This window comes from Sparus aurata, chromosome 3 (genome assembly GCF_900880675.1).
Source record: "Sparus aurata chromosome 3, fSpaAur1.1, whole genome shotgun sequence".
NCBI lineage: Eukaryota > Metazoa > Chordata > Actinopteri > Spariformes > Sparidae > Sparus > Sparus aurata.
Window position 1 is genome coordinate 15,311,176 of NC_044189.1, and position 26,052 is coordinate 15,337,227.

The following is a 26,052-nucleotide window of genomic DNA, read 5'->3' on the forward strand; positions in this document are numbered from 1 at the left end:
AGTAGAAGCTTGCTCTCATTGTAAACACAAGTAACCCCAAGACACAGAACAACGTCGAGTCAGTCTCGCCGAGTTCAGCCGAAGAAAGAAGTGCGCAACAGTGATTCCTCTCGCTGTGCGTCTACACTCTTTGATAAACATCTCAGTCAAACTTTCAAGCTTCACCTCGCCTGTAAATCTCCCGTGTGTGTGTGTGTGTGAGTGTACGACCACAGTCACCTTGAGCTCTTGTCAGGAGATGGATGTTTCACAGATTACTTTTTTTATTTTTACCTCATGCGCTGGACATTATGAACGCTTCCTGATCCCATGAACAGGCAGGAGTATGGGCAAATTCCAGTCCAAAATCGGTGAGATGCTTTATTACAATTGTCTTAAGCGTTGTTTTTCAGCAAGATCGTGGTATCGTGTCTGACTTTGTATTATCTTTCCTTTCCTCTCATTGTCCGGACAGCATCGAAACGTAGACAGAGCCCCGAAGGTAAACACGCGGATGCTGGACAAACCAAATACTTACTTTAAAAAAATAAAAAATAAAAAATAATGTTTTACTACCCGTGCCTGTGCTTGTGCGTGTGTTACAGTTTGCTTTCTTGTTTCTGCAGGTGGTAGTTTGGCTTCAAATGCGCTGAGCTGTCAGAAGGAGCCGGAGCAAATCCACATCCACAAAACCAAACTGACAGAGGTCAAATTCATTCATTATTTCATGTACTTTATCATTTATTTTCAGATATTTTTAAGTGAAATAACACATGTACAAATCAATTCTGAAGGGACCCACCTGAAAAGATCCTATGATGCTTATTTTGGTTGTCTTTTACACTCTAATGGTCTGATATTTATTGATTGTCAGCCCCAAACTGGAGATTTACTAATGTTGTTCATTTAGACTCTGCAAGTCTAGAAAATGTACTTACATTGTTTTCTTGTCTGAATCAAGAATCAGTAGTCTAAGGATAGAGGGTGGCATAGTTCTTTATGTATTAATACAATTAGTTTAAACTGAAAATATCTAAGAACACCTGAGGATGTTAGGGCAGATTTCTCCCCCAGAACATCCTCTGAAATGTGCGAGAGTTGCCTGTTCTCATACTCAAGCAAGACAAACACAGCCATCAGCCGCCGTGGGTGCCAACAGCTTCATCTCAGTTAAGCCAGTTTTGGGGTAAACAGTGTTTTCTCTCATCACGTCTAGGGAGACATAAAAGGTGTTTGAAGGCAGTCGTATATTTATTCTTCCGCCCTTCCTGCTCCATCTCTATAAAGAGACTTCCAAGCCTGTGAAGTGCAAAACGGCCACCCCCCCCCCCTTCTGAACAGCAAGGTCTTTATACCAGACTGAACTGAAAAAAAGAAAAAGGGAAAAAAAAAAAAAACCTCTCCACATCTGGTACTGCTTTTCCTGCTCCAGACACACAGACTGAGAGGGGAAAGACGTAGGGAAGGGGGGGTTTGATTGCGTAAATGGCATCACATGTAGCCTGTTGGCATTAGTGATGCAGTCACGTTTTGGGCTTGGATTCTGTGAGAGAGAAGATAAACAGTTTTTCAGCATTATCTTTCATTCTATTAACTATAAACACGCGGATCTGATCTGTGGTGGAAATAAATGAGAGATGTTTTGGGTTTTTTAAAAGATCACAGGGACAGTAAACTCACTTACCACCCAGCGTGATGTTTTTTCATGTTTCTTGAGCCTGTTTGATCTGATTTAGCTGCTGAAATCAGGAGATTTTGTATGACTTGAGTCAGCTTTGTCCAGTTTGAGGGGTTTTAAAGTGTTAGAAGTTGAGGATATATGTGAACCGGACTGTATGGGAGTTCTAGAAAGTTCTGCTGTTTGGGGAAAAAAGGTAGTTTAAAGTGTTGTGGTGGGGTTTGGGAGTGCTTCCTGCAATTACATTTTCCAGCTTGTTATAGTTTGACACCTCAAGACGCCATTGCTGTAAAGCGCAAATGACAGAGGAATCTCACTGTATGAGATGCGTTATATTGTTTTCTGTAAGCTTTTGGGCCTATGTGAACCTTCTCTTGCCAGAAACTTGACATTTAAAGTGGTCTGCAGAGTTGTTTAAAAACCATTATAAGGACAGCTTACATTAATATGATGTCAAACTAAGGAATGATAGATTAGGTAAAAAACATGAGGTAATAGCTGAAGAGTCCAACCCCCTATATATGCTTACTTACCTGTCGAATTCCAGTGAGTCGGGCTCAGACAACATTGCTTTCCAAAGAAACAGAAACCTGTTTGATCTGGTATGATCTCTGGATTGTGTGTGTGTGTGTGTGTGTGCGTGCGTGTGTGCAGGCATGCATGCAGGGAGGCTGCGGTGTATGTTTTAGTAAACGCTGTATAAATATTGTAACAGCAAACATAAGCAGTTTTTTGGTTTTTTTACCTCTTCATGTGTCAGCCTTGTATCGTCTTACATAACTGACAACTACGAGTGGTTACTGTGACTGCCAAGCTCATAGAAAACTAATGTTACACTTCTTATTTTGTTTGCCCAGTAAGTCCGCCCCTCAGTCCAGTTGTCCGATTCACACCTTTTGTAAGATACGAAAGAATACCGTATGATACGATACAACAAGATACGGTACGATACGATACGATACGATACGATACGATACGATAGAATCCAGTACATTAAAATGGAAAACAATGAGCTTCGCTGATATGAAGTACAATGAAATAAAATACAATAAGAAAGAATCCGATATAATAAAATACGTGGCTCAAATGATTAGATTTGAGCCAAAATCCACCCTATAATCCCAAATTATTCAGTTACATCCCTCTTTTATCTTAAAAAATGAGTTTGTATTTTTGTTTTTCTCTCTTTGTCTTTGGGTTTCTAGGGGTGCTAGAAATACACTTGAATTTTTAATGTGCTCTGAGAAGCACTTGGTATTGTGTCTTTTTTTTTTTTACATTTTGAGATGTTTTTTTTTAAATTAATCAGTCTTTTGTCCTCCAGCACTGAAAAGCAAGAGAGAAATGAAAGCACCAGCATGGCAGCAACCCATTACTAACGTCTCACTGATACTCGTGAACGATAAGATGAGCGTGCTCATCTCACACACACACACACACACACACACACACACAACCGATCTCCACACCCTGTGCTCTCTGCCCGCCACGCTCTGCCTGCTTTGATGCTGGGTTTGATTTCCACTGAAAAAGGGCTGGGAAGTGGTTATAGATGATGCAGGCCGCACAAAGGCATGCATCTATTATGATATCACAACTGTTAGCAGAACAGTAGCTGCCTTTGTTTCAGCAAAAATTATGAAACAGTCTTGGTGATAACTTGATACTTGAATGTGAAGTTTCCCCCGAAGACACGGAGGGATGATGCTCTGATGACTTCTGTACCTGGACTCTAATATAAATGTCAACAAGCTCCAACGACACGTTTTTTATGTGTAGAAACATATTGAAACCAAGCCCCACATTTTGTCTGGTATGTCATAATTACATTGGATTGCACAAAGACTACTGACCGAATTTCCACTCATCTTGGATGGAGGATGTTCTCGGCCTAGAATTGATCCAATTAACTTTTGCTGGGGATCGAGGACTTTTTTTTCACTCTCTCTTTCGGGTATTTTTTCGACATTTTCTGTAACTTCTCAGGGAGTAATGCATGGCTCTTGAAGCCGTATTTAGGTGGCTGATATCTATGAGTGAGGCCTTTGTGGAGGTACGTGCTCTACTGAGTGCCACTCAAGTGTCCATAAAAGGCACATGAATTATAAGACAAACTTCGTGAAAACCGTCACCACACAGAAGCTCAGAGTTTTATCAGTAGTCTAATAGTTAAGTTTCATACACCTTTCCCTGAGTCAAATTAAAGCATTTTTTAAAACAATTTTCAAGGACAATTTGTGCCACAAACAACCAAAGGAAGGTTTCTCGACAGGGTGAGTATGAAAAACTGTTATCTGAAAAGTAACTAGAAGAATTAAAACTATGTTTTCCTCTGACATGTAGTGAAGTAGAAGTGTAAATTTGCATAACATGGAAAAACTGAAGTACCTCAAACTTTTACAATGCTTAAGTAAAATTGAGGTGGCAACAAGGTCCATATGGCTCACCTGCAAAACTGTCTGGAATTTATTGCCCCAATTTGTGTGATTTTACATTTAATGATCATATGAAACTTCAGGGACACGACTGTTACATGTGATGGGGATGAAAAGGTCAGGATGTCAACATTTTAAAGGGAAGAGCCATCTGGGAAATGTCCAAACCATTGCTGACCTTTATAGTTTTCCTCCATCTCTTGCTCCTTTGCTGCTTCACATTCTTTCCTTGTGTTTATAGGAAAATCAACAAAGATCACTTGACTTCTTCATTGTTTGAATGTACTGGAAAAGATTTTGGTTACAGGAATGGAAGAAGAATCAATTACAGTTTCCTAGAAAGACACAAAAAAATCTGGATGTTCTCGGATTGTTCGGCATTGCTCACATCTGGAGAACAAACCACACTCTCATGGGGCATGAAAATCACTTAATTACTTCCTCTCTTCATGCCCACACCCTCTCTTTCTTATGGGCTCTCCATTAATGTACAATTCTGTCACTATTGTTGCAGAACTTGTACGTAGAATTGAGGGAAAACAAGTCCGACCGTGACCCCAGAGGTGAGTAGAGAATTTCACGTGTCACACGGACATTCTATATTATAATGACATCAATTATTATTGTGTAGATTCTGTACATTAAATAAGCTTGGGAAGTTATCTCCCCTGCTTTCAGGGAAAAGAAAATATTGAAATGAGAAGCATCTGTTTTATGTTTGTGAGGGAACGCTTCGACCTTTAGATTTACAGCTTTTAGTGTCCCCTCTGCCAAACATTTATTAAAAACATGAGTTGATGACAAGTAATACTTACATCACAAAGGCACAGCATGTAAACACAATAATCCTAGTAAGGCTACTGTCAGACTGTGAGTCTGTTGGATGTTGATGATCACAGTCCAGCTCTGTGTGTTTTTAGTGGCTCTGCCACCGGAGAAAGCACCTGACAGAGGCACCAGCATCCACCTCAGGACAAAGAAGAGGAACAACCACGTTGGTGTGAGTATATCTCTGACTAATGAACCGCGCGTGCCGAACATGTGCAAATCATTTTTGCCATTTCCAAACAACTTGCTGGAATAATTGTAGTGCAGATCAACTGTAGGTGTGTTTGTGTATTTTTTAAAGCTCTTTTTTTGTCTCTCTCTTAAAGTTGAAGCATGCAACGTCACACATCTACGTAAGCCCTGATAGGCAAGTGAGGAAAAAAACATTCTGCTGATCCATTTTCATTAAATGACAAAATAGCAGTGCACAAAGGTGAAAAGAAGTGCTGCTCTCACAGAGAACAGGTCTTCTTATTTATTGTGGGCAGGTAAAAAAAACTTTCCTATTTTGGCCTCCAGAAATAAAATAAAAAAATTAAAATCACTTGCCAAAATTTGATAAATCAACAACAACAACAACAAATCTTAATGTAATTATCCTCACAAATATTAAACATTTTTTCCCACTTGCCCTGTGGGGCGTCTGTCCGCATCCGATACTAATCAAGGATGTACATTTAAAATTTCACACAGTGGTTTCAATCCCGCCACATAAATTACTGTAAACTTTAATTCTACCTTGTAAACTACGGGAGCGCTAGTACTATTTCAGCTGTAATTAGTCTGTTCTCCTGACTGTATGTGCTCGTCCAGGTCACAGAGTGTAACGTGGTGCGCGATGAGGACACTCAGCAGGAGTGGGTCTTCACTCTGTACAACTTCGACAACAGTGGCAAGGTCACCAAAGAGGTAGGCTTCTTTCAGACATTATTCTAGATTAAGTACAGTTTTAAATAGATTGCTATGTATATGTATGTAGATGTTTATGTGTACATGTGTGCTCTGCAGGACATGTGCAGTCTGATACACTCCATTTATGAGGTTCTAGAGGCATCTGTAAAGCAGCCTGATGGTGGCACCAAAGCCCTGAAGATAAAGCTGGTTGTGACTCCGTCAGCTGACCCAGAGAAGACCTCGCAAAAGGGCAAGAGTTCATTTTTATTCTGGCTCAAGGAAACATAGAGATAATTTGATGGACAAACATTGAAGAAAGAGGATCCCGCTGTGTGAGAACGTCCCTCAACATTCGGATCTTACTTAACGTCTCATCTCTGTCATTGCTGTGATGATAACGATCCTCTCTCATTGAAAACTGCAGCGGAGAAGGAGCCGAGTGCGTCTCAGGAGCCGGGAACACCTGAAAGAAGGCTTTATTGTGCGGATGAAAACATAGAGCGCAGAAACCACTACCTGGATCTCGCTGGCGTTGAAAACTTCAGCTCCAAGTTCGACAATGGTATAGAAATTTCTCTGTTGTTTTTCTATACGATTACATTTTTTTCAAAATCAAAGTTGTTTTTATTCCTTTTTTTTTTTTTTTACAGAGTCTCCCTCTCAGGAGCCCAGACAGGATGCTCACTCTGCTCTTCAGCACCACCCTATGGTGATCAGAGAGAACTGCAACCCCGCTGAGTCTCCCAGAGGCCTGCCTGTCCCTCATTCACTGAAAACAAAGGTCTTCTCGGTGGGGAAAGACAGGAATGGAGGAGAGGGGAAGTACTTCAGGATACATAGCCAACACCCTGCTTCATGGTACCACCCTTGCCAGCATGCACCACAGCGGACTCACAGTAAAAGACTTCGCTCCAGGGCACAAGACAGTAGACCCACACCAGGGGGAGATAGGGAGATATTTTCCCACCTGCAGCCCTCATGTGGAGCCTTGGCCTCTACCGCCAAGAGACACGAGCACCATCACCACCATGAGCACCATCATCATCACCACCATCACTACCACCCTTCATAAATGCAGATTAAACACAAGTGAGACAGGTGAGAAGAGTTGGTGTTGGTGTAGCAGGTCCTTGAATCACCTTATTTATATTCTAAAGTCACTGTTATCTAAAGTCAGTGAAAGATAATAAAATATGACCTACTCTAGATCCAGGACGTTGAGTTCAATGATAGCTGAATGCTGCTTTTACAGCCTTTTAGATTTAACAGAGTTTCCTCAAGAAACTGAAACAAGTCAACAAGTCCTGACCCTGAAATTGCATCTTGTACTTTGACCCTATTGCTCACACATCTGCCGCAATCTGTATTAGTTACACACACGCTCTCATATGTCAGTGAGCTGTGACGTGCCTGTGCTCTCTCGGCGGTTGTTGATGCGATGGTGCTTCCTCAGCATGGAGGATTGTGGGTCAGAAAAGCGTGATCGCTTATGTACTGCGAAACATGACCAGGGTACCCTGGTATTTCTGGCATACTACATATGACATATGATCTTTTGGAGTGTACTAAATACTTTTCCCAGCTTCAGGAGACCATAAAGGTTGCAAGCACGTGTCATGTAATTTGATAATGGCAAAATCCGTTTGCTGTGGCAGCTTTCAGGGAATGTAAATATACCAAAAAGTAAACTATAGCAGCTTTGCATCTTCTTGAAAGCATTAATCTTTGGCAACTGATGTTGGGTGTTTCTGCACAGAGACTTGATTGTTGTTGCTGCTATTTCTGCTTTCACAACATGTGTGTCCGCCTCACAGAGAGGTGTGCATAGCGATAAGGCTCCCTGTGCAATTCAGATGTTTTTCCGGCTAATCTCTCCGTTGCATGTCGCAAATAGACACTGTCCCCGACGAAGGACGTGAGGCAGCTGTTTCTATTAATAGCCTCAACCCACTTACCTACCACAAGACCCTCGTGCCTTGCCCCTGTCTCGCCACAAAAAGCCTGGGACTAGATGCATGCACTGCGACAGAGGATAAACAACAACGCTGCAGTCACAGAGGTGGCCAAACAAAGACAGGCAGAGCTGTTTGACTGCAGCTCTCGTCAACAACCAGGAAACTCACAGGAAACATGAAGTCGCTGCGATTCCTTGCTGCTGAGGGCTTCATCCAGAGTGGCCCTACTGCCCTGGAAAACCTCAGTTGTGTGTCTTTTAACCTCTACCCAATTATCTTCAAGGCCTGCTACCTCCATGAGCAGGCTGTCTTGCTGCATGGTTTGGTTCAGGCATGGCCCCTTCCTGATCTAAATCTACAAAGGCTCCTGGGAAAGACGGTCGACTGTGAGATGGACCTCACCTCCAGCACCTGCAAGCTCTGTCTGACAGCGATTCTAACTGGCTTAAAGGTACTACAGTGGTCTTGTACGCCTTTTAATATCCGTTTCATCCTCACGCTTTAGTTGCGTTTTTCTTGTGCCATGTTTTCCGATCTAAGAATTTGATACGTTTAATGGCTTAAACACTCCTTCTTCAGCGTGTTAGTTTGTGTTAAAATGATCACAAATCGACTTTTCATCCATGTCCTCTTGTTCTCTAAAAGGAGTATGTACTGTCTCCTCCGCGAACCTACGCCAAAAGCCTGCGTGTGGTGGACCTGACTGCACTGAAGGATGTGGAGCACCAGGCCTGCCCCTGCCAGTCAACCCTGGGTCGATGGGCAAGGACCCAACTCCTCACCAAAATGTGCTATGAGACCGTGGTGGCCATGCAAGCCAGCAATGTGCCCCAATCTGTCTTTGAAACATCTGTAGATGTCCGTCTGAACGGCTTTATCACGGGCCGCAACTATGAGCAGGTGGCTCAGGTCTTCCTCCTCAGCAGCTACTGTCCACTGAAGCCCCGCTTTGTTGGTTTTCGGGCTGATTCCCTCACTCTCAAACAGCTGTTCTACGTCCTTCGCCTAGCGGACCCTGAGGCGATGTCAAAGTTGGAGGTGGTTCACAATGTTCCACTGGAGGCCGTACATTTGGAGGTGCTTCTGTCCAGGGTGGAGTTCCCCAAATTGCAGTCTTTGACCCTGCCAGCTGGAGCGTTGGATGTGAGGAGGTTGGGCCTTGATGATGAAGATCTGCTGGCCACCATCGGCAATCTGCTGGCACAACTGAGCAGGCTGACTGAGCTCTTGGTGGGTTTCTCAACTCTGACTGGACACCTGCGCAAGCTGCTAAGGTGAATACATGAAAACAGTCAAGGTGTCCTTGTCTGTGCGTTTACTCGTGTGAATGAGGCGATGGGCAGCTTTAATGTCGGTCTTTCACGCACGCCAAAGAATCAAGAGCTTTAATATAGCTCAAAATAATCACCTTTAACCAGCGTCACGGGACACTGCAGCTCTGAGGCTCTTGTTTAACAATGGGAAGTATGTTGTTTTTAAAATTGCTGACTTGATGCCAGAGCGAGAACAGACAGCTGCACCTGGCCACAGCGGCAGGTTAGAGAGAAACCTGCTGGAAGGACTTCACAGAGCTGTCCATCAAAGTCAAGCGTGTAGTTTTAAAATACAAATATAGAATCATCTGAAACTTCCCTTTCAAGCATTTGTTACAGTGCTCACCTGACAGAATATTGAACTTACTTCGAAAAAGATATGCTTGTAATTTTACATGCATTGACATTTTTCCACCATGTTCTGTGACCCGAATTGGATTTCCCTGGTTAGGGTTTGTGGCGTGGCACCAATCCTTTATGACAAATCCTACATGACGAGGATACAAACCCTGATATGCATCTGTCTGCTAATCACCACAAAAAACGCGTCCAATTCCGATACCACTGACCTTTTATCCTACACAAATTCACTTCCTTTAAACTCTCTTTTCTTTTCCCAGTCCTCTCAACACTCCTCTGCAGTGCTTGGAGTTGGCCAACTGCTGCCTGAACCGAGTGGACATGACGTACCTCTCCAACAGCCTCCACAGTGAGGCCCTGGTCCGCCTGGACATCAGCGGACACAACATCTTCGTCTCCTTCCCCACCTGTTTCCACAAACTGCTCGGCCGTTGCTCAGACACACTGGCCAGCCTGGCTCTTGAAGAATGCGACATAGAGGATGAGCACATGAACGCCTTCACTCATGCTCTGGCATGCTGTCAGGCGCTGGAGGAGCTCAAACTCCTGGGAAACCCTCTGACCTCTACAGCCCTGCGGAGGTTATTCTCCATGCTCTCTGCAGGCTTTCCAAAATTGAAGTACATAGAGCTACCTGTCCCCCGTGATTGCTACCCTGAGGATGTCACTTATCCTCTCGATGATGCAGTCCTACTAGGGTACAATAAAGATCTGTTTCAGGAGGTCCGGGGCCAGCTGATGGGGATCCTGGATGGAGCAGGCAGAGGGAGTGTGGAGGTTTGCACTCCACTCATGGGGGCCTACGACCCGGACATTACTGAAACCAGCAATGAGCTGGGAGTGTCCATACTGAAATCTTTCAACAGCGTCGTTGGGAGCTTCATAGGAACTGTAAATGATGTGAACAAGAGGAGATCACAGACGCAGACAGATAATTAATGGATTAATAAAAATGGACTGACAGGAAAAGGATCGAGATGAACTCAGGTTGTTTACACGAGTCTAAACATTCGTGTAAAGCAGATCTGAATCTCCAAAAGTAATGTTTGTAATTTTGTTGACCTTGAGTGACCCCTGCAATTTCTTGCTTTTTAAAAGGTGTGTTCTTAGGCTAAATGAGACTATTTATTTTAAAAGTGCTAGTAGTTAGCCAACAAGCGGTCAACACTTTTCTGTACATGACTGAAGGACAACTGGAAAATGGATCCAAGTAAACTAGATTTGCTGACATCAGGGCAACCATCAACAAAGCATCTTTTTTTCCCCAGTGCTTCCTACAGTCTGTAAGCTGAATATGTGCCGTGAAGCTAAACGTAGCTACTGTAATGATTATGGTAGATGATTGAAGTTTGCCGGAATCCTGTATCTATTGTACATGTTCTAATGTCTCTATTTTGGTTGAAGTCTCGTATATAACTGAATTTGTATAGGTAAACTGCACAATTTTGCAACAAGGGAAAGATCATAATTTTGCAAGTTTGCCATTTTGTTTTAACAATAAAGAAAAAATTCAAACAGTGACACATTCATATTTTCTAAAATGTACATTTATTTAATGAGCACTTTTATAGATCACATTTCAGTTTAAATATTACACCAGGGGACAACCATGCATCGACCAAAGACCAGGATCAACAGCTTTGACCAGGAACCGTCTATTTCTTCATCCACTCCTCTTTTTCTTTCCTCTCACGGACCACCTCATCCACATATGGTGTCAGGTAAGGGACATCCTAAAGTAAAAAGATATGAAATGAAATATGAGGTTAACAAATGAAATCGGGATATGTCAATAACACAACTCAAATGACCCCGTATTCTAACATTTTTCAGACTTTAGACCGGTGGAGGTGCATGGTCCATGACAACAACATTAAATACTTTACACTGTGTTTTCAGAGCTTATTATTGAGTTGAGTATGTAAATCAGTCACAAGGGAACATATAATGTGAAATGATAATGAGAAAACGCTACCGCAAAAATGCGTACTAATGTACTATTTAAAACCACACAGATGTAGGTGGGGAAACAATGCAGTGTAATATTTTGTCTTTACATTAAAAACATATTTAAATTAGTTAAACGCACCTCATCAAATTTTGTCCACATATCTTTAGGGAGGATCTGCTGCTTCATGGAGAGATCCAGGGCCCGTTTCATCCTGAAGGTCCTGTCGTTGTACAGGTCCTCTGGAAGCCTCCTGATGGCCTCTTTCACATCTTCATCCTCATAGATTGTGTCATCGCGCATGAGACCTGACACAGAAAACACGAAATGATGAAGATGATTATATACGACATAACTTACTCATTCTAGATATGCATGTTTCATGAGATACAGCGGCACTCTGGTGTTGAACTTACCCAGCTTGTTGAAGCCACTCAAGTTGTAATACCACTTGCGGAACCCAAGCATGAGCCTGCCTGTCGCTACTAAAATTACATAACAGACACACACAGACAGAACAGGGTCAGACAGGCAGCACAGGCTTCATTTTAGGGAAAGGCAGATTCTACAATTATGATCAGATGTGCGGAGGAAGGAGTTCTGACAGTGATACAGTATTGCTACTACGTTAGCACAGTTGTTTTTCCTTCAGCTGGCATTTACTATACTAGGATATCTAAAAACGATCTGTCGGTCATGATTTAATTATGACACTCAGTTGACGTACAAAGCTATAACTGAGTTCAAAGTATCCTATCTAATACATACAATACGGCGCTTTGGGTGACAAACAGCACATAAATTGTCCCACTGAGATCAGGATACGTTTTGTAGTGCACTGCAAAGACGGATGGGACAACATAACAGTTGCGTTAGCTTTAATGGTAGAGAGCTAACATTGACTTGCTAGACATCAGAGTACATCTGTTACATACACCCAACTATAGCTGGACGCAATAACAGCTGTTTGGTCGAATATCAAGAAACATTAAATCACTAAATAGACAGCAGTGCGACTGTGTAGTTGGGACATAAATTACGTTATTTTACTGTAATAAGGCACTAGCTTGTACTCAGCTAATGTTAACCTAGCTGCACCCTTAGCATTAGCACGTTAGCATGGGGACACTAAAGGACACACACAAGTCAAATGACTGAAAGGGCGGATTCATCCGGAAAAAAATCCGCAAAACAATTTTCGTTGTATTATAACATTAGTCACACATTACTAATATCAAACCATCCCAACCGAGTTAAACTAAAAATGAAAATGTTAAGAAAAGGAGATGTTGATTTACCTGGTGCCCTCGACGCCATGTTTAACACTAAGAACGACCGCGGTGCCTTGTGGGTAAGGACGGGCTATTGCACAACTTACATTACAGTTAACAGCTTATTTGGAAGTTTCCGGAACAGTGAAAAGCTATAAAATATATCAACGCTCTTCAAAACTCTGACAGGTCAACCCGTTCATACAAAATCAACATGCATAATTCATTGTCTTTATGTTTAATGAAATAGCTAATTTTGAGATTTGATCAAGACTGTAAATTAAATCCAAAAGACAGAGCAATCACATTGCGATCATAATAAGCATACAAATCCTTTAGCGAAGAAAAGGTGCCAGACATTTCATAAATAATTCATAAATAATTCATAAATTTGTGTAGGATATAAGGTCAGTGGTATCGGAATTGGACGCGTTTTTTGTGGTGATTAGCAGACAGATGCATATTAGGGTTTGTATCCTCGTCATGTAGGATTTGTCATAAAGGATTGGTGCCACGCCAAAATTTCATAAAGTATTCTCATGCAGTGGTCTGTCCCCTTTCAGTGTTTCATCCTGTCCTATACTATGACAATGTTGGAAAAAGTATATTGGAAAGTTAAGATCTACAGCATAACAATGCATCATCTTGTGTAAGATTTTTGTTTTCTATGCAATTTCTATATCTCGTGAAAATGTAGTGGAGTGGACTATATTTCACTGAGAAATTCAGTGGAGTGTTAGTATGGACAGTAATGGACATTCTGTAATAAATTGCAAGTACTTTGAAGTTGTAATTAAATGCAAATTTTGAGTAAATGTACTTTGCCACATTCCATAGAAAAAAAAAAATGAGCCAGGACCCTTTGACCTGGAAAATTACAAGTTTTGATGACAGTTTTCGATGGATGATGGAAATTCATTTTTTATCCACAGCCCCTACACTGAAGTAAATGTTTTGCAGGTACCAGAATGAACATAACTTTTCTCACTTTCATTGTCTCTTTAGACAGACAGTCATGGTAAATAAGAGCAGCATTCCAAGCAGAAGAGATGATATACATAGTGTACATTTATTAAACATCACATTTACAAAGCAAATTTTACATCATAGTAACTGATAATCCAGTTCATGCTCTATATGGCTTCAGACTTTAATGTCTGCATGTATCTAACATTATGGTATTTATTCTGTGTGCTTGACCGATTGTTTTCTGAAGTCCTTTTTAACTTCCTCTCATGAAGAATCAAAGTGTCTTTTGGAACAAATAAAAATCTTCCAATGTGGCCAAAGCCAACTGTGTGCAAAAAGTCTCATCAGGCAGAGACGCCAGGCGGTCCAGGGCGATGTAGTTGGGCTGAGATTGGTCATACTGAGCCTTTCCAAGGTACTCGAGGAATAGGTGGCGCTCTCTGATACGCAAGAATTTTGTATTGAGGACCTGTGTGAGGGTATATCAGAGGTTCAAGTTTTAAATCATGATAATGATAATACATAAGGAAATAAGTTCATACAGGAAAAAAATCAACAACCAACTACTATCAATCTACCTGTGGGAACTTTGTGATCAGATGGTGGGGCACCTTCATGGTGTTGTGGAGGAAATCAAATGTTTGCGTAAGCTTCCTTTTATTGGCTGTCAGCACTTTTGGGATGGCAGTAACAATGTGTTGAATCTCATTTTCCTTAAAGCCGAGCTCTATTTCACACACCTGTTGAAAACAATGACAAAAAGTACTTAAACACAGCACCTCAAAGTAATTCAAACAACAATTTTCCGATAATATCTTCTGTCATTTAGTACCTTCAGATTTTCTTTAACAGGTTCCAAACTGCAGCACAGTAATCTTGGTAGACGAGCTACAATGTTCCGTACCTGAGGAGAGAAAGAAAACTAGCAATGACTTATTTTTTATTAACAAAATAATTATTTATGGTCCATAAAAGCAACCACAACTAACTAGATAATACACTGTACAAAGACAATCATGAATTCTTGTTAAGACACAAACATGGCTCGGCTTCTACTACATCACTTGAAAATGATTACGTTAGAAGCACTGAGGCTCAGTTGCTGCTGATAAAACCCCAGTCTGTTGTCCAGCCTCTTCACATTGAAGTTGAGCAGATACGGAGCTCTGGACACCATGGACGCAACAGTCTCAGCACTGAACTTCTTTGACTTGAGATAGTTCACCCTTTGCAAACAATGGAAAAATGGGAACATTATTAAGACTGCAGAGAAGAAAAATTACTTGACCTGTTACTATTGAAGTGTATAGTACATGGTTACAGCGGCTTGAGTGACTTATCTCAGCTGACTGAGTATTTATAATTTTGGCAAATATAAAAAAGGCATCAATTGTTTCCATCCCTTCATCTCACCTGGCATGTAGATTTTCCAAACTCTCTGTGAGAATGAAGGGGTTGTGTGAAATGATATAGCCAAAGCGAGAGTCCTCCACCCCAATGTCTTTGAGAAACAGCAACCTCGGGGCAACATCTGTGCTGAAGTTGAGCCGCAGCAGCATGGAGCCTACGTTTGGCCTCTCTTCAAGCTTCCACAGCTGTACACCTGCAATAAGAAGATGACTGTTTGAAAAATGTGTAGCCACCAAAAAATGGGATTTGTCATCCTTTTCAGAGCATTGCGTAGATCATAGTAGATCAGAATGTTTGCAGAGTCAATTTGATTCACACTGTTCTCAACAATAATTCAAAAGTGGTTTCATTACCTAGCTGTACCAGTTTGCTGATTGTCTCAGACTGATCTACATAGTCTCTAAGAGAGGTCGAAGCTGGAGGCATGGCAGAAGGAACAGATAAGCTGACAGCCTCTTCATCGCTGATCTCCTCCAATGCAGATAATTCAGCAACTGCGTCCAGATCTGGTAGAAGAGGAAAATATAGAGAGAAACAACTTGTTCATCACCCTCTCTAGAAGTAGCGAACATTTACATTTAATTATTCCGTAAAGTGAACAATGTTTTTCTGGTCACAACACGCCACCAATATTTACCTAATGAAATCTGGCTTTCCGTCACTGGAGCAGCATCTCTGATTGTTACAACATCAGCTCTTGACAGTTCCTTAGCCTCAGTTGCATGTGTGGTGGAGGAGTAACTGGAGCAAAACATCTGTTGCTTCCACCTCTGTCTTGCCGGAGTTGTAGTGTGATTCCCCCAGATAACTGGGGATCCATTAAGGATTCTCGTAAGTAACCCTGTGACTGTAGTACAATGGCGAAGTTGAGTGGAGTACAGCCGGGTACTCGCCACTGTTGTGGAACAAAGAAGTCGTCTGCACTGTAGACACAACTGTGTACAGGATGCAGCCATGGTGATTCTGCACGAAAAAAATATGAGAATACAGAGAAGACCAAACCTAAACATTTAATCGTACAGGCAAGAGTTGCAAAACAAAAAAATATCAATATATGAATCAGATTTGAATCTATTCTGCGTGAATAAATGCAAATAATGCAGGAATTAATCATTGTATGGAAGGAATAGAGATGGTGATGGCATGATGTGGTGCTGCATGTCAGTCCAAGGGAATCTAGCGCTATCTAGCGGCTAATTTTACTAGTTAACTTAGCTCAGCTGTTCATGAGTGTGATGGCTAGTATAAAGAAACGGACCGATATCACCAGTGCCATTCATACATATATGGAATATTTTACCTATCCATGTGTTATTCTGAATGCAGCTAGGACATAAAACAGAAGAGTCTGAATCGTTGCCCTCAAATAGCTAGCTCATGATGATAGCTTGAAGCGGATGCTTCAGTAAATGTAGCAAGCTTTCGGAATAATAAGCCTGGAGGAAAAACAACAAATTCAACATTTAATTTCAGATTGTTCTCTTTTACTCACGATTTTTGATTCCAACTCTTATATCATAGACTCGTCACCATCATCCACTGGAGTGTCGCGCAATGTCAACTGTTTTCACGTGCACATTAATGGCAGGACTTCACGGAAGTGTCACAATGTGGGTTGTACCATAACGACGTATTTGTGGGTACCACCATATACAAATAACATACTCGTGTGAATAGTCAACTGGAATAGCTGAATTTCATTGAATAAGATAGCAATAGTTACAATTTTTATTTAATTGTTGTACATCGATACTTCATACTATTTAATCCGTGAATACTAGAAGGCGTATTTTCACGTCCAAACACCCCCATTAGCTGTATGGTTCAGCTCGTCTTCAGAGTTTCTTGTTGAGGGGCTTTATTGTCATCATCCTGTCTTTCTGCTTTTACAGTTTCTAGCTTAAGCCGTCCGTGTTTAACACTTAAAATTCCCAGTAGCCCACAACAGCGACATGGCAGCCACCGCGACACCTCCCCGAACACTTCGGAAGGATGAAGTCAACTATGGGTTACATTTCCGAATGATAAACGAGCAACAAGTGGACGATATCTCCATGGACTTCTTCTATAAGCCACACACCATCACACTGCTCACATTTACTGTGCTCAGCCTCATGTACTTCGCGTTTACCAGGTAAACCCCAGCTTGAAAGTTTAACTATTAGCATGTCAAGTGCTGTTTTGAAAATGTTTTAAAAGTACATAACTGTTGTCGTTCAATAGTTTGTCTAGCTGTACGTATTTGAATGTAGTATTCACAGTGCTTAATATGTGGGAACATAAGTCTCTCTTTGCTTACATGTTTTACTGTTTGTTACAGGGATGATGACAACTCTGACAACAATCTTCGAGTTGGTCTGTTGGTGGTGGTGTCCTTCTTCTTGGTCATCAGTGTCCTGGCTTTTCCTAATGGTAAGCTATGAAATTAAACTTACATTGGCTCATTCATTAAATGGTATTTAAGTCCCTGCCCCGTTATTCTCTTGTATTGGCCAATACGGTTCTGAAACAATCAGGAAATGAAGGGAAACGGGCCAATGATTTTAATGATAAGTTATTAATTTAATAATTTTCTTAAGAAAATACAAAATATTGTCTTCTTCCAGTTTCTCAAATGTGATTATTTAGAGTAATTAAATATTTGGTGGGTTTGGTCGAGGGAATCAAGCATTTTGAAGACATGAGGGACATTTATCAGCGATAGAGACAAAAAAGCCAGTCTAAACATCTCTCCTGATTCATTGTGGAAGTTATGTCCTGCCTTCTGACACAGGAGTTTGACAAGAACTTAAGATCAAATAAGTTACTTTTTCTGGAGCTTTCAACTACCTCTTGTGGTCTTCTTCCACTGAGAGATCTTGCATGGAGATATCACAGTTGTCCAGTATTGAACTTATGTGACAACAGGTAGTCATACAAAGAAAGCTAACCAAGCATCCACTGAAGACCGTGAGATGTAGTTGGTAACTGTGCAAAAACTCATTCATCAATATGATGCTTTCTTCATCAGGTCCTTTCACCAGGCCTCACCCTGCAGTGTGGCGAGTGGTGTTTGGTGAGTGGTTGCCCACATCTGTCTCACTCGCTTTACATCATTCACATTCTAGGTGCTGTATCGTAGGCAACTGGACTTGAAAAGGTTTCACCTCTCACCCAAGAGGCTTCTTCAGTTTGAACTAACTGGAGAGGAGTTAGCTGTCTTATAAACCCTGTGTGGGAGTGTCCTTACAGAGTCATTAAGGACACCTGTGTACTCTGAGTTTCAAAGTAGTTAGGGCCACTTTTGAGTCTTTGGTTAAACCAGCCTTTATGTGGGTTTCTAAGGCTAGGTGATCCCAGGTGTGAGTGGTTGTTAAGATGTCTGGGGAGAGGACTCAGTACAGCATATAAGTGGTTGATAAGCAATGTCTCAGGCCACATACTCTGTCTAAAGATGGTCATTCCAGTTTGACATAGATGGATTCCTTAACTCCTCTTTCAAACTCTGCATCTGGCTCTTGGCTGCATTGAGCAAGTTGCCTGTTAAGTGCAGCAAGGAATGCCACATTTCTACATTTTCAGGCGACAAAACAACCTCTCCGTAAACGAATGGCACAACCCCTCAGGTCAAGACTCTGCTATCCACATACATCTAAAGGAGAAAATCCTTAACGGCTCTGTGAGGACACTCTCACACAAAGTTTAAAAGCCAGCTAACCTCTTGGATGAGAGGTGAAACTTCTTCAAGAAACTGAAACAAGTCCAGTTGCCTACAATACAGCCCCAATTTTTACCATGACTTGAATGACCGAGAACCTCCATCAACATCATTCACATTCACTTATTTTACTGCTTAAATCCTGTTTAAATTTTTCTTAATCCTCACTCACTTTCTCCTGTCCTGGGTAGGTCTCAGTGTTATGTACTTCCTGTTTCTCGTTTTCCTCATCTTCCTCAACTGGGACCAGGTGAAGTTACTGATGTACTGGGTGGACCCTAACCTGCGCAATGCCACACGGGAAGCAGATATCATGGTAAGGATGGTTTTGAAACTCTTCTCATCCGAACCATCAGAGCAAGTTCATAGCATATCTAATACTATCCAATACTCTTTGGGATGTTGGAAGGATGGAAGGATAGTTAGGGCAACAAACAACTATTTTCAATATTAATATATCTACCAGTTACATTCAAAATGAATCAATGAATCATTTAGTCTACTGATTGTCCACAAGTATCTAATAAAATGCTCATCACATTATCCTAGAGCTCAAAATAATGTTTTCAAAGTGCTTTTTTGAATAACCAACAGTCCAAAACCCAAAGACTATTTAGTGATTAATCAATTATTAAAATAAATGGCAACTAGATTTCATATCACTGCAGCCCTATTCTTTTTACCTGATGTCTTAAGATGGATTTGGAGATAATCGCACAATAATTCAGTAATTCTCAATTTATGCTCTGCATCTCTGAATAGATCAGATATCTGATATAGAGATACTGTAATATTACTGTCCTTTGGCTGCAGTGATACAGAAATGTCCCGGAACAAATAAAGGAATTCCGATCCTGATAAATCTAGATCAATTAAAATAAAAAATGATTATTAGGGTTAGGGTTAAAAAATATGATTTTCTGATGTCATTTCAGTTTACAGAATACGGTTAATTTAGGATGAAGACATATCAAGCTCTTGATTGTTTAACATTGTGTTTTGTCTAATTCAGTCACCTTTCCTTACTTTACCTTACCAGGAATATGCTGTAAACTGTACAGTGATAACATGGGAGCGGATCTTGAGCCACTTCGACATCTTTGCGTTTGGCCACTTTGCAGGCTGGGCCATGAAGGCGCTGCTCATCCGCAGCTACGGCCTCTGTTGGACCATCAGCATCACCTGGGAACTAACTGAGGTAGTGTTTATGTTTTCAAAATGGGGGCCAGTCTCAATCGGCACATACTGAAATTTGTTACGTGAATCGCAACAGTCTAAGGGAGCTACACAGAAATCTGAGGTCATTCAAATAAAGTCATTATTTCCAACTTTGCCTCAGCTCTGTCTGTGCAGTCAACAAGGAGTGTTTGTTTGGGAGTAACTCATCATAGCAAAGCAGGAGTATGAGCAGGAGTTTCTGCACATAAGAAGGGTGTTGCCTTGACTGTTGCCACTTGTCGACTGGTGGGATTAGATTACTGGACTCAGCCTAATACCAGATTTACTCATCACAGAACTGACTGCGTCACAGATCCTGGAGTCATTCAAACAGCAAACATAACAAATGTTGCCGCTTGATTGAAAAAATCTGTTTCACCACATGAATTAATTTTATTTTCACAGCTGTTCTTCATGCATCTGCTGCCAAACTTTGCAGAGTGCTGGTGGGATCAGGTGATACTTGACATACTGTTGTGTAATGGAGGAGGCATCTGGCTAGGGATGACTGCCTGTCGGTTTTTGGAAATGAGAACCTACCGCTGGGCCAGCATCAAGTCAGTGAAGCTGATATTTTTTCACTTAATGTTTCTTCTGTACATTCATTTCTGAATTTCAATTCTTTTGGAATTCAAAAGTCCTTAGTCAGAGGTCTTTTTAAAAATGTTTTTCCTTTGATACATCAATAAAAACAGGTCGTATTAGCAGATTCCCATTAGATTCACATCATTTATTGTTGGTCTGTAACTGCACAGTACTTTTAATGTGCACATGCTTTGTTCAGGGAAATCCACAGCACCACAGGGAAGATAAAGCGAGCCGTGCTCCAGTTCACCCCAGCCAGCTGGACGTATGTGCGCTGGTTTGACCCGAAGTCGTCCTTCCAGAGGCTAGCGGGCATCTATCTCTTTATGATCTTGTGGCAGGTACTGTAATTTTTGACACAGAAATACCTAAAAAAAATTCAATATCAGGGCTGTAAATAACAATGATATTCCCTATTAATGTATCTGTTGGTTATCTCTTTTAATTGATCAAAAGGTTTCCCCTACTCTTTGTTATCCTGCTCATCACACTAGTCAGCAAATACAGAGCACACCACAAGGAATTCTTTAAAATCTCATCTGTCTTACATCTTTTACCTTCACAGCTGACAGAGTTGAACACGTTCTTTCTCAAGCACATCTTCGTCTTCCAGGCGTCTCACCCTCTCAGCTGGTGTCGTATCCTCCTTGTTGGAGTCATCACGGCACCCACTGTTAGGTATTTCCAATCTTTCACTTCAACAAGAAATGTGATTTACTGTATCTAAATAATACCTGATATGAATATTTTTTATTATAAGATAGCACTTAAATTCTGGCATTACAATTAGTTTTTAAGGTGTGTTTTTTAAGATGCTTCCTTTATATTTTACTTTACTTACTTCTATTTTCTTTAACCTCTTTCAGACAATATTATGCATACCTGACAGACACCCAGTGTAAACGAGTTGGCACGCAATGCTGGGTGTTTGGGTAAGTATGTTTTGCCCTGTGTTTTCCACTGGTCTAGAAACAAATTTTGAAGCTACATTAAAGTAGGGATTCTTTCAAGGGCTTTTGAAACATTCTTACCTTTACTACATTTCTGATTTACTTATTTGCTTTTAGCTGCCTTTTAGTAAATAGCACCATTGTGGGTTTATCATTAATAGCAGTAGTCTTGACCTTTGTCCAGAGTCTGGTAGGTGTTCTCTGAATTTGTCGGCTTACATCACAATGAAGGCTGGTTGGCTATCTCTGTTTTTCATCAAACAAATCATAAAGCGTGCTCAGAGACTGTGCCATGAATCTTGTTCGTTTCACTTGTTACTGATCTACTCCTGTTTGAAATGATTGGCAGGCAAGGCGAGGAATGTTTTAAATTCAAATATGACAACCAATCAAAGTCTTGCACAAGTACAACATAAGACTGAATGGAAGCTTCCCGCATGTGCCAACAGCTCAGCCAAACTAACAGCAGTCCACTCTCAAATCACAGTTGTCTTGACCATAAGCTATTTTATTAGCCTGTAAGTTTTTCGTCTAAACATCAACTTTAATTTTAGTGTTTTTTTTTTTTTTATTTAGACTGGAATGTTTACTTTTAGAGAGGCTTTTTGAAATTCAGCTTTATAAAACCAAAATGAAATTCATAACATAACATAGTTATTGACCTCATCTCAGACACAAAAGCTGCTAATGCCCCGAGTGTGCTCTAGTTTCCATGGCAACGAGACAGACCCTCTCTCTGTATGCATGAAATACGAGTCGCTCTCTTGTCTGAGGATTACCCATGAAATGTAACCTTTGAAAGTGAAAAACAGTTTCCCAACAGCAATATGTTGAGTGAATATTGTGATGTGATTGAATGATTGGGGAACATTAATACAGAACACATACATTTGTACTCAGATGCCACAAGTATTATGTATTCACTGAGAAGCTCAATTGCAGTGAAAAGACATTGCCAAGAGATGGGGCCATTGTTAAATACAAAAGCCTGTGTTAGCAACCATTAATCTAATGCTCTTATACTTCCCTTCAGGGCCATCGCTTTCCTCGAGGCGCTCGCTTGTGTGAAATTTGGTCACGACTTATTTTCCAAGACACAAATTCGCTATGTACTCCTGTGGCTGCTCTGTCTGGTAAGAAAAGACATGTTTACTAATTATGTATAATAAGTCAGAGCAATATACTCACTCACTGACCAGAGAAGATAAAGATTTCGTAAAGATGTGATCAAAAAAATGTGATGTGATGGCATCAGCTTTTTTGCCACCTATTGTAGTATGTTTGGCCATGCAGTTATGAGACAGTCTTTATGTCTTTAACTGCTCAAGGTGAACAGGCACATGTTTCTTTCCAAGGGTAGTGCCTTGTTTGCCTTTGTCTGGCACAGTAGAATTCAATTTAGCAAGTCTGTTCTTATGCAAAGCAAGTGTGGGAAAACATAGTGTTTAACCAACCTTATTTGCATCCTCTTTTACATTTTAGGCACTCATCACACTTCTCTGTTTATATGGCATGATGTGGTATGAGCAAAGCAAAATTAAGGTGAGACAGTTTGGTTCATAATTGAATGCTCTATTGCATTTTATGTATTAGTTTACAAAATGTTTAAAGAGTAACTTAAACCCAGCTGAAAGTCTTTTTTTGCTGACGTATTTTGTTGAAGTTAAAGCAACATTTTTTAGTCATCACAGTAGGAAAAGCGCAGGTGTTACTGTTCAAGTGTCCTAGTAAGCCATGACCGTGACCTAGCATGCACGATACCAGAACCTTGAAATTTAAGCAGATAAACTGAAATTAGCTGTCATTATTTTACATTTCACACCTGTGGTTTTCCCTGTTTTTAACAGCGATTTTAAGCTTAATGTGTCATTACTCTAACCCTTATTCCTGATCAGATATACCACTTATATCACTCTGGTCATCCTTCTGCTTACAGAGAACCTCTGTGGAAAGTGAGGACTATGATGACAGCAGTGTTGTCAACTCATGTGGTTTTGTTCCAGACAACGTCACAGGTCAGTCTCATAACAGGAACACTGGTAACATCTCTCCTGTAAACTTCATCCTAAATGTTTATCATAGTTACGTCGTATTCCTTCATAGCTCAGAGGGATTCCTTGAGAAGTTTACAACCTACAAAGCGGAGGAGAGCTTCTGGGAAGAACAGATTTATGAATGGCCATGGAGGAAAGAGACAATAAACAACTCTGAGTACTTGTTTGGTCTGTGAAAGGGTGAAGGATTCTCTCTAGAAAGCATCCAACAAGGGGAATACACTATGCACTTAAATGTGTTGAATAATTAATAGTTTCATCAAGGGTTTTATAAATCCTAGAGGGCAGAAATAAGACTTTAAAACAAAGTTGCACTTTGCCATTTTAACTTAGCCTCAACTGGGGTAGTAGCAGATGCATGACTATAAGGAAAACACTGGCTACGTATTTAAAGTGGTAAGAGACACCTTTTTAAAAATCCCCCCTCATAGCGTTTCCATGTGGGATTACTGGTGGCACCGCAGTCGAAAGGAAACAGACTTTGACACAACACTGGAGCGCTCTCCATCCAGTGAATACCCGTCTGTTGACTTTTGTTTTGCCTCAGTTTCTATTCCTCTCCCTCTTCACCTTCTTTGCCTCTTCCATCAGTGGGATATTTTTCTTTTGCAGTGTAGAGTTTTCACAGTTATTCCAGTTATGCCACTGTTACCTGAGTATGGTGATACTGGAAAAACATGTCTCTTCCTAATTTGGTTGTACAATGGCAGACACACTTTCTAATTCATCCTTCATTTTTTGTGAGCCTGTTGGCAGCCAGTTGGCATAGTGAAAGCAAGTTTTATAGGGAACCAATCTATATGAGAATGGTGACATTGGTATTATTCAAGAATGGCAAGTTTAAAGCAAAAAATGTGTCTATTGCCAGTTTAATATCAAATATTTAAATAACCAAGGGCTATGTCTAAGAAGAGATTGCTTTATTTGCACTGTACAAGCTAGCATGCTAACCTCAGCACTGTCCTACACCAAGCTTTTCTATCTTAAACTACTAAATGATGTTTGGTTCTTTGTAATATGGGACAGGTGTGTCTGGTTAGGGGTGAAGCAGCTTTAACAGAGTGGTCAGGTTTGCATATATAGGATGTATATGCTACAGGCACTTTTATTTTTGCACTTAACCACATGTTTATGAATATTTCTCTGTGCTAATTTTACTACACTTACTACTTAATTTAAGATTACAATTATTGTTGTTTGTAAGTCAATTGAATTGATGAAAATGTGTTGACTTAAAATAGTTGTATTGTGAAATAACTGCCAAAAGTGACCACATTTGTACTAAGTTAGGATAAAGTACAGTACAGCTTTTCAATTGAAACTGCATCATCAGGAAAGATGTTTTTTTCGTACTTCAAATGAGGGTAGCCAAGAGTTACTGAACCAAATGTAGCCTTTACGTGCTAGACTAACCTTTTTTTAGCTTTCAGAAGTGTGGTTATTGAAACAGTTTATATGTATGTCATTTTTTTAATGTTTGTGTGTGTTTGTAATTATAGACAGAGGTATGTGTGAAAAGTGTACTGACAGAGAATACTGTGACATTCAATGCAATAGCACTGTCGTGACATTCAATAGCAGAGGATAATCACGTGTGTAGTGATCAGTTTTTATGATCTAAATGAATGAAATGTGAAGTTAATACAAAACAGTCGCTGGTCCACATAAGCTGTTTTTAATATTGTTAAATGATGCAATATAGAGTCATATTTAGTGTGAGTGTTGGAAAATGTTTGCTTCATTGAATTTGTATTGATGAAACCTTTTTTGGCACTACTCTTCCTCACTGATTCCAGTCTTTTGATCATCTGCAATGCTTTGAATGTTAGACCACACTGTATTTAATATAAAATGTTTCAAGTTTCTTAATCGTGACATCCAATGCACTGCTTGCTCTAACTGATTTATGATCCTATATGGATGGGTTTGTTTGTTTGTTTTTTACACTTAATTAAATGATCACATATCACTGATTTGTTTTTTCATTGTGTGCACTCTTGAAGATTTTCTTATTGTCTCCTTGTCCTTGAGATGTTGTCAGTAGCTAAAGTAATTGATTAACGATATTGCACTTGACTTTTGCACATTTCATGGTGATTTCTGTTTCACATCGTCAGTACGAGTACAAATATTGGCTAGATACAAAAACAAAAGAACAATTCCCATTGAATGGAAACATTCCTGGAGTATGTCATCTTTTAAGACAGAAAGTTATGACAGCACAAAATCTGTGTTGGATAATTTGATTCCTTCTTACTATGAACAACCAACCTGCACTGCAGTAGTATCACAGGAATGCCAAATGTTTAATTCCATTGCAGTGCACAGAGATAATGGTTAAGGGTTGTTGCTCACCTGATAAAATTCTACAAATTACCACAATGACCTCCTAGTTTATTTGCATTTTACCTGCTGATTTAGTGATTCACCAAAGGTCTCATAATTACAGCGGATAGAAACAAAAAACAATGTTGCAACAAATTATTATTTACGTTACTGTTCCATCTA

General features: G+C 40.4%; 5 protein-coding genes across 5 annotated transcripts; 3 read left to right on the top strand and 2 right to left on the bottom strand.

Moving 5' to 3' along the window:
- The first annotated feature begins 111 nt into the window (after positions 1–111).
- On the top strand, positions 112–6,909 carry LOC115579366 (protein naked cuticle homolog 2-like). Its single transcript, XM_030412876.1, has 9 exons — positions 112–350; positions 455–481; positions 606–685; positions 4,607–4,655; positions 5,013–5,092; positions 5,734–5,829; positions 5,929–6,064; positions 6,239–6,376; positions 6,462–6,909. Exons 1-9 carry the CDS (start codon positions 326–328, stop codon positions 6,884–6,886), a joined length of 1,056 nt encoding a protein of 351 aa, XP_030268736.1. The 5' UTR covers positions 112–325; the 3' UTR covers positions 6,887–6,909.
- Positions 6,910–7,908: 999 nt separating this feature from the next.
- Positions 7,909–10,971, top strand: lrrc14b (leucine rich repeat containing 14B). The gene is made up of 3 exons (XM_030412875.1): positions 7,909–8,220; positions 8,415–9,043; positions 9,703–10,971. Exons 1-3 carry the CDS (start codon positions 7,945–7,947, stop codon positions 10,379–10,381), a joined length of 1,584 nt encoding a protein of 527 aa, XP_030268735.1. The 5' UTR covers positions 7,909–7,944; the 3' UTR covers positions 10,382–10,971.
- uqcrb (ubiquinol-cytochrome c reductase binding protein) lies at positions 10,972–12,770 on the bottom strand. The gene is made up of 4 exons (XM_030412877.1): positions 12,689–12,770; positions 11,807–11,875; positions 11,532–11,698; positions 10,972–11,175 (listed from the first exon to the last, which is right to left on the bottom strand). Exons 1-4 carry the CDS (start codon positions 12,705–12,707, stop codon positions 11,098–11,100), a joined length of 333 nt encoding a protein of 110 aa, XP_030268737.1. The 5' UTR covers positions 12,708–12,770; the 3' UTR covers positions 10,972–11,097.
- Positions 12,771–13,709: 939 nt separating this feature from the next.
- Positions 13,710–16,658, bottom strand: mterf3 (mitochondrial transcription termination factor 3). The gene is made up of 8 exons (XM_030411161.1): positions 16,533–16,658; positions 15,678–16,003; positions 15,394–15,546; positions 15,044–15,233; positions 14,709–14,856; positions 14,463–14,534; positions 14,209–14,370; positions 13,710–14,099 (listed from the first exon to the last, which is right to left on the bottom strand). The coding sequence occupies exons 2-8, from the start codon at positions 15,994–15,996 to the stop codon at positions 13,905–13,907; spliced, it is 1,239 nt and encodes a 412-aa protein (XP_030267021.1). The 5' UTR covers positions 15,997–16,003; positions 16,533–16,658; the 3' UTR covers positions 13,710–13,904.
- Positions 16,659–16,868: 210 nt separating this feature from the next.
- ptdss1b (phosphatidylserine synthase 1b) lies at positions 16,869–25,513 on the top strand. The gene is made up of 13 exons (XM_030413163.1): positions 16,869–17,174; positions 17,361–17,452; positions 18,051–18,095; positions 18,929–19,053; positions 19,777–19,935; positions 20,361–20,512; positions 20,740–20,881; positions 21,106–21,218; positions 21,407–21,472; positions 22,524–22,623; positions 22,973–23,032; positions 23,427–23,505; positions 23,594–25,513. The coding sequence occupies exons 1-13, from the start codon at positions 16,993–16,995 to the stop codon at positions 23,689–23,691; spliced, it is 1,413 nt and encodes a 470-aa protein (XP_030269023.1). The 5' UTR covers positions 16,869–16,992; the 3' UTR covers positions 23,692–25,513.
- Positions 25,514–26,052: the final 539 nt, after the last annotated feature.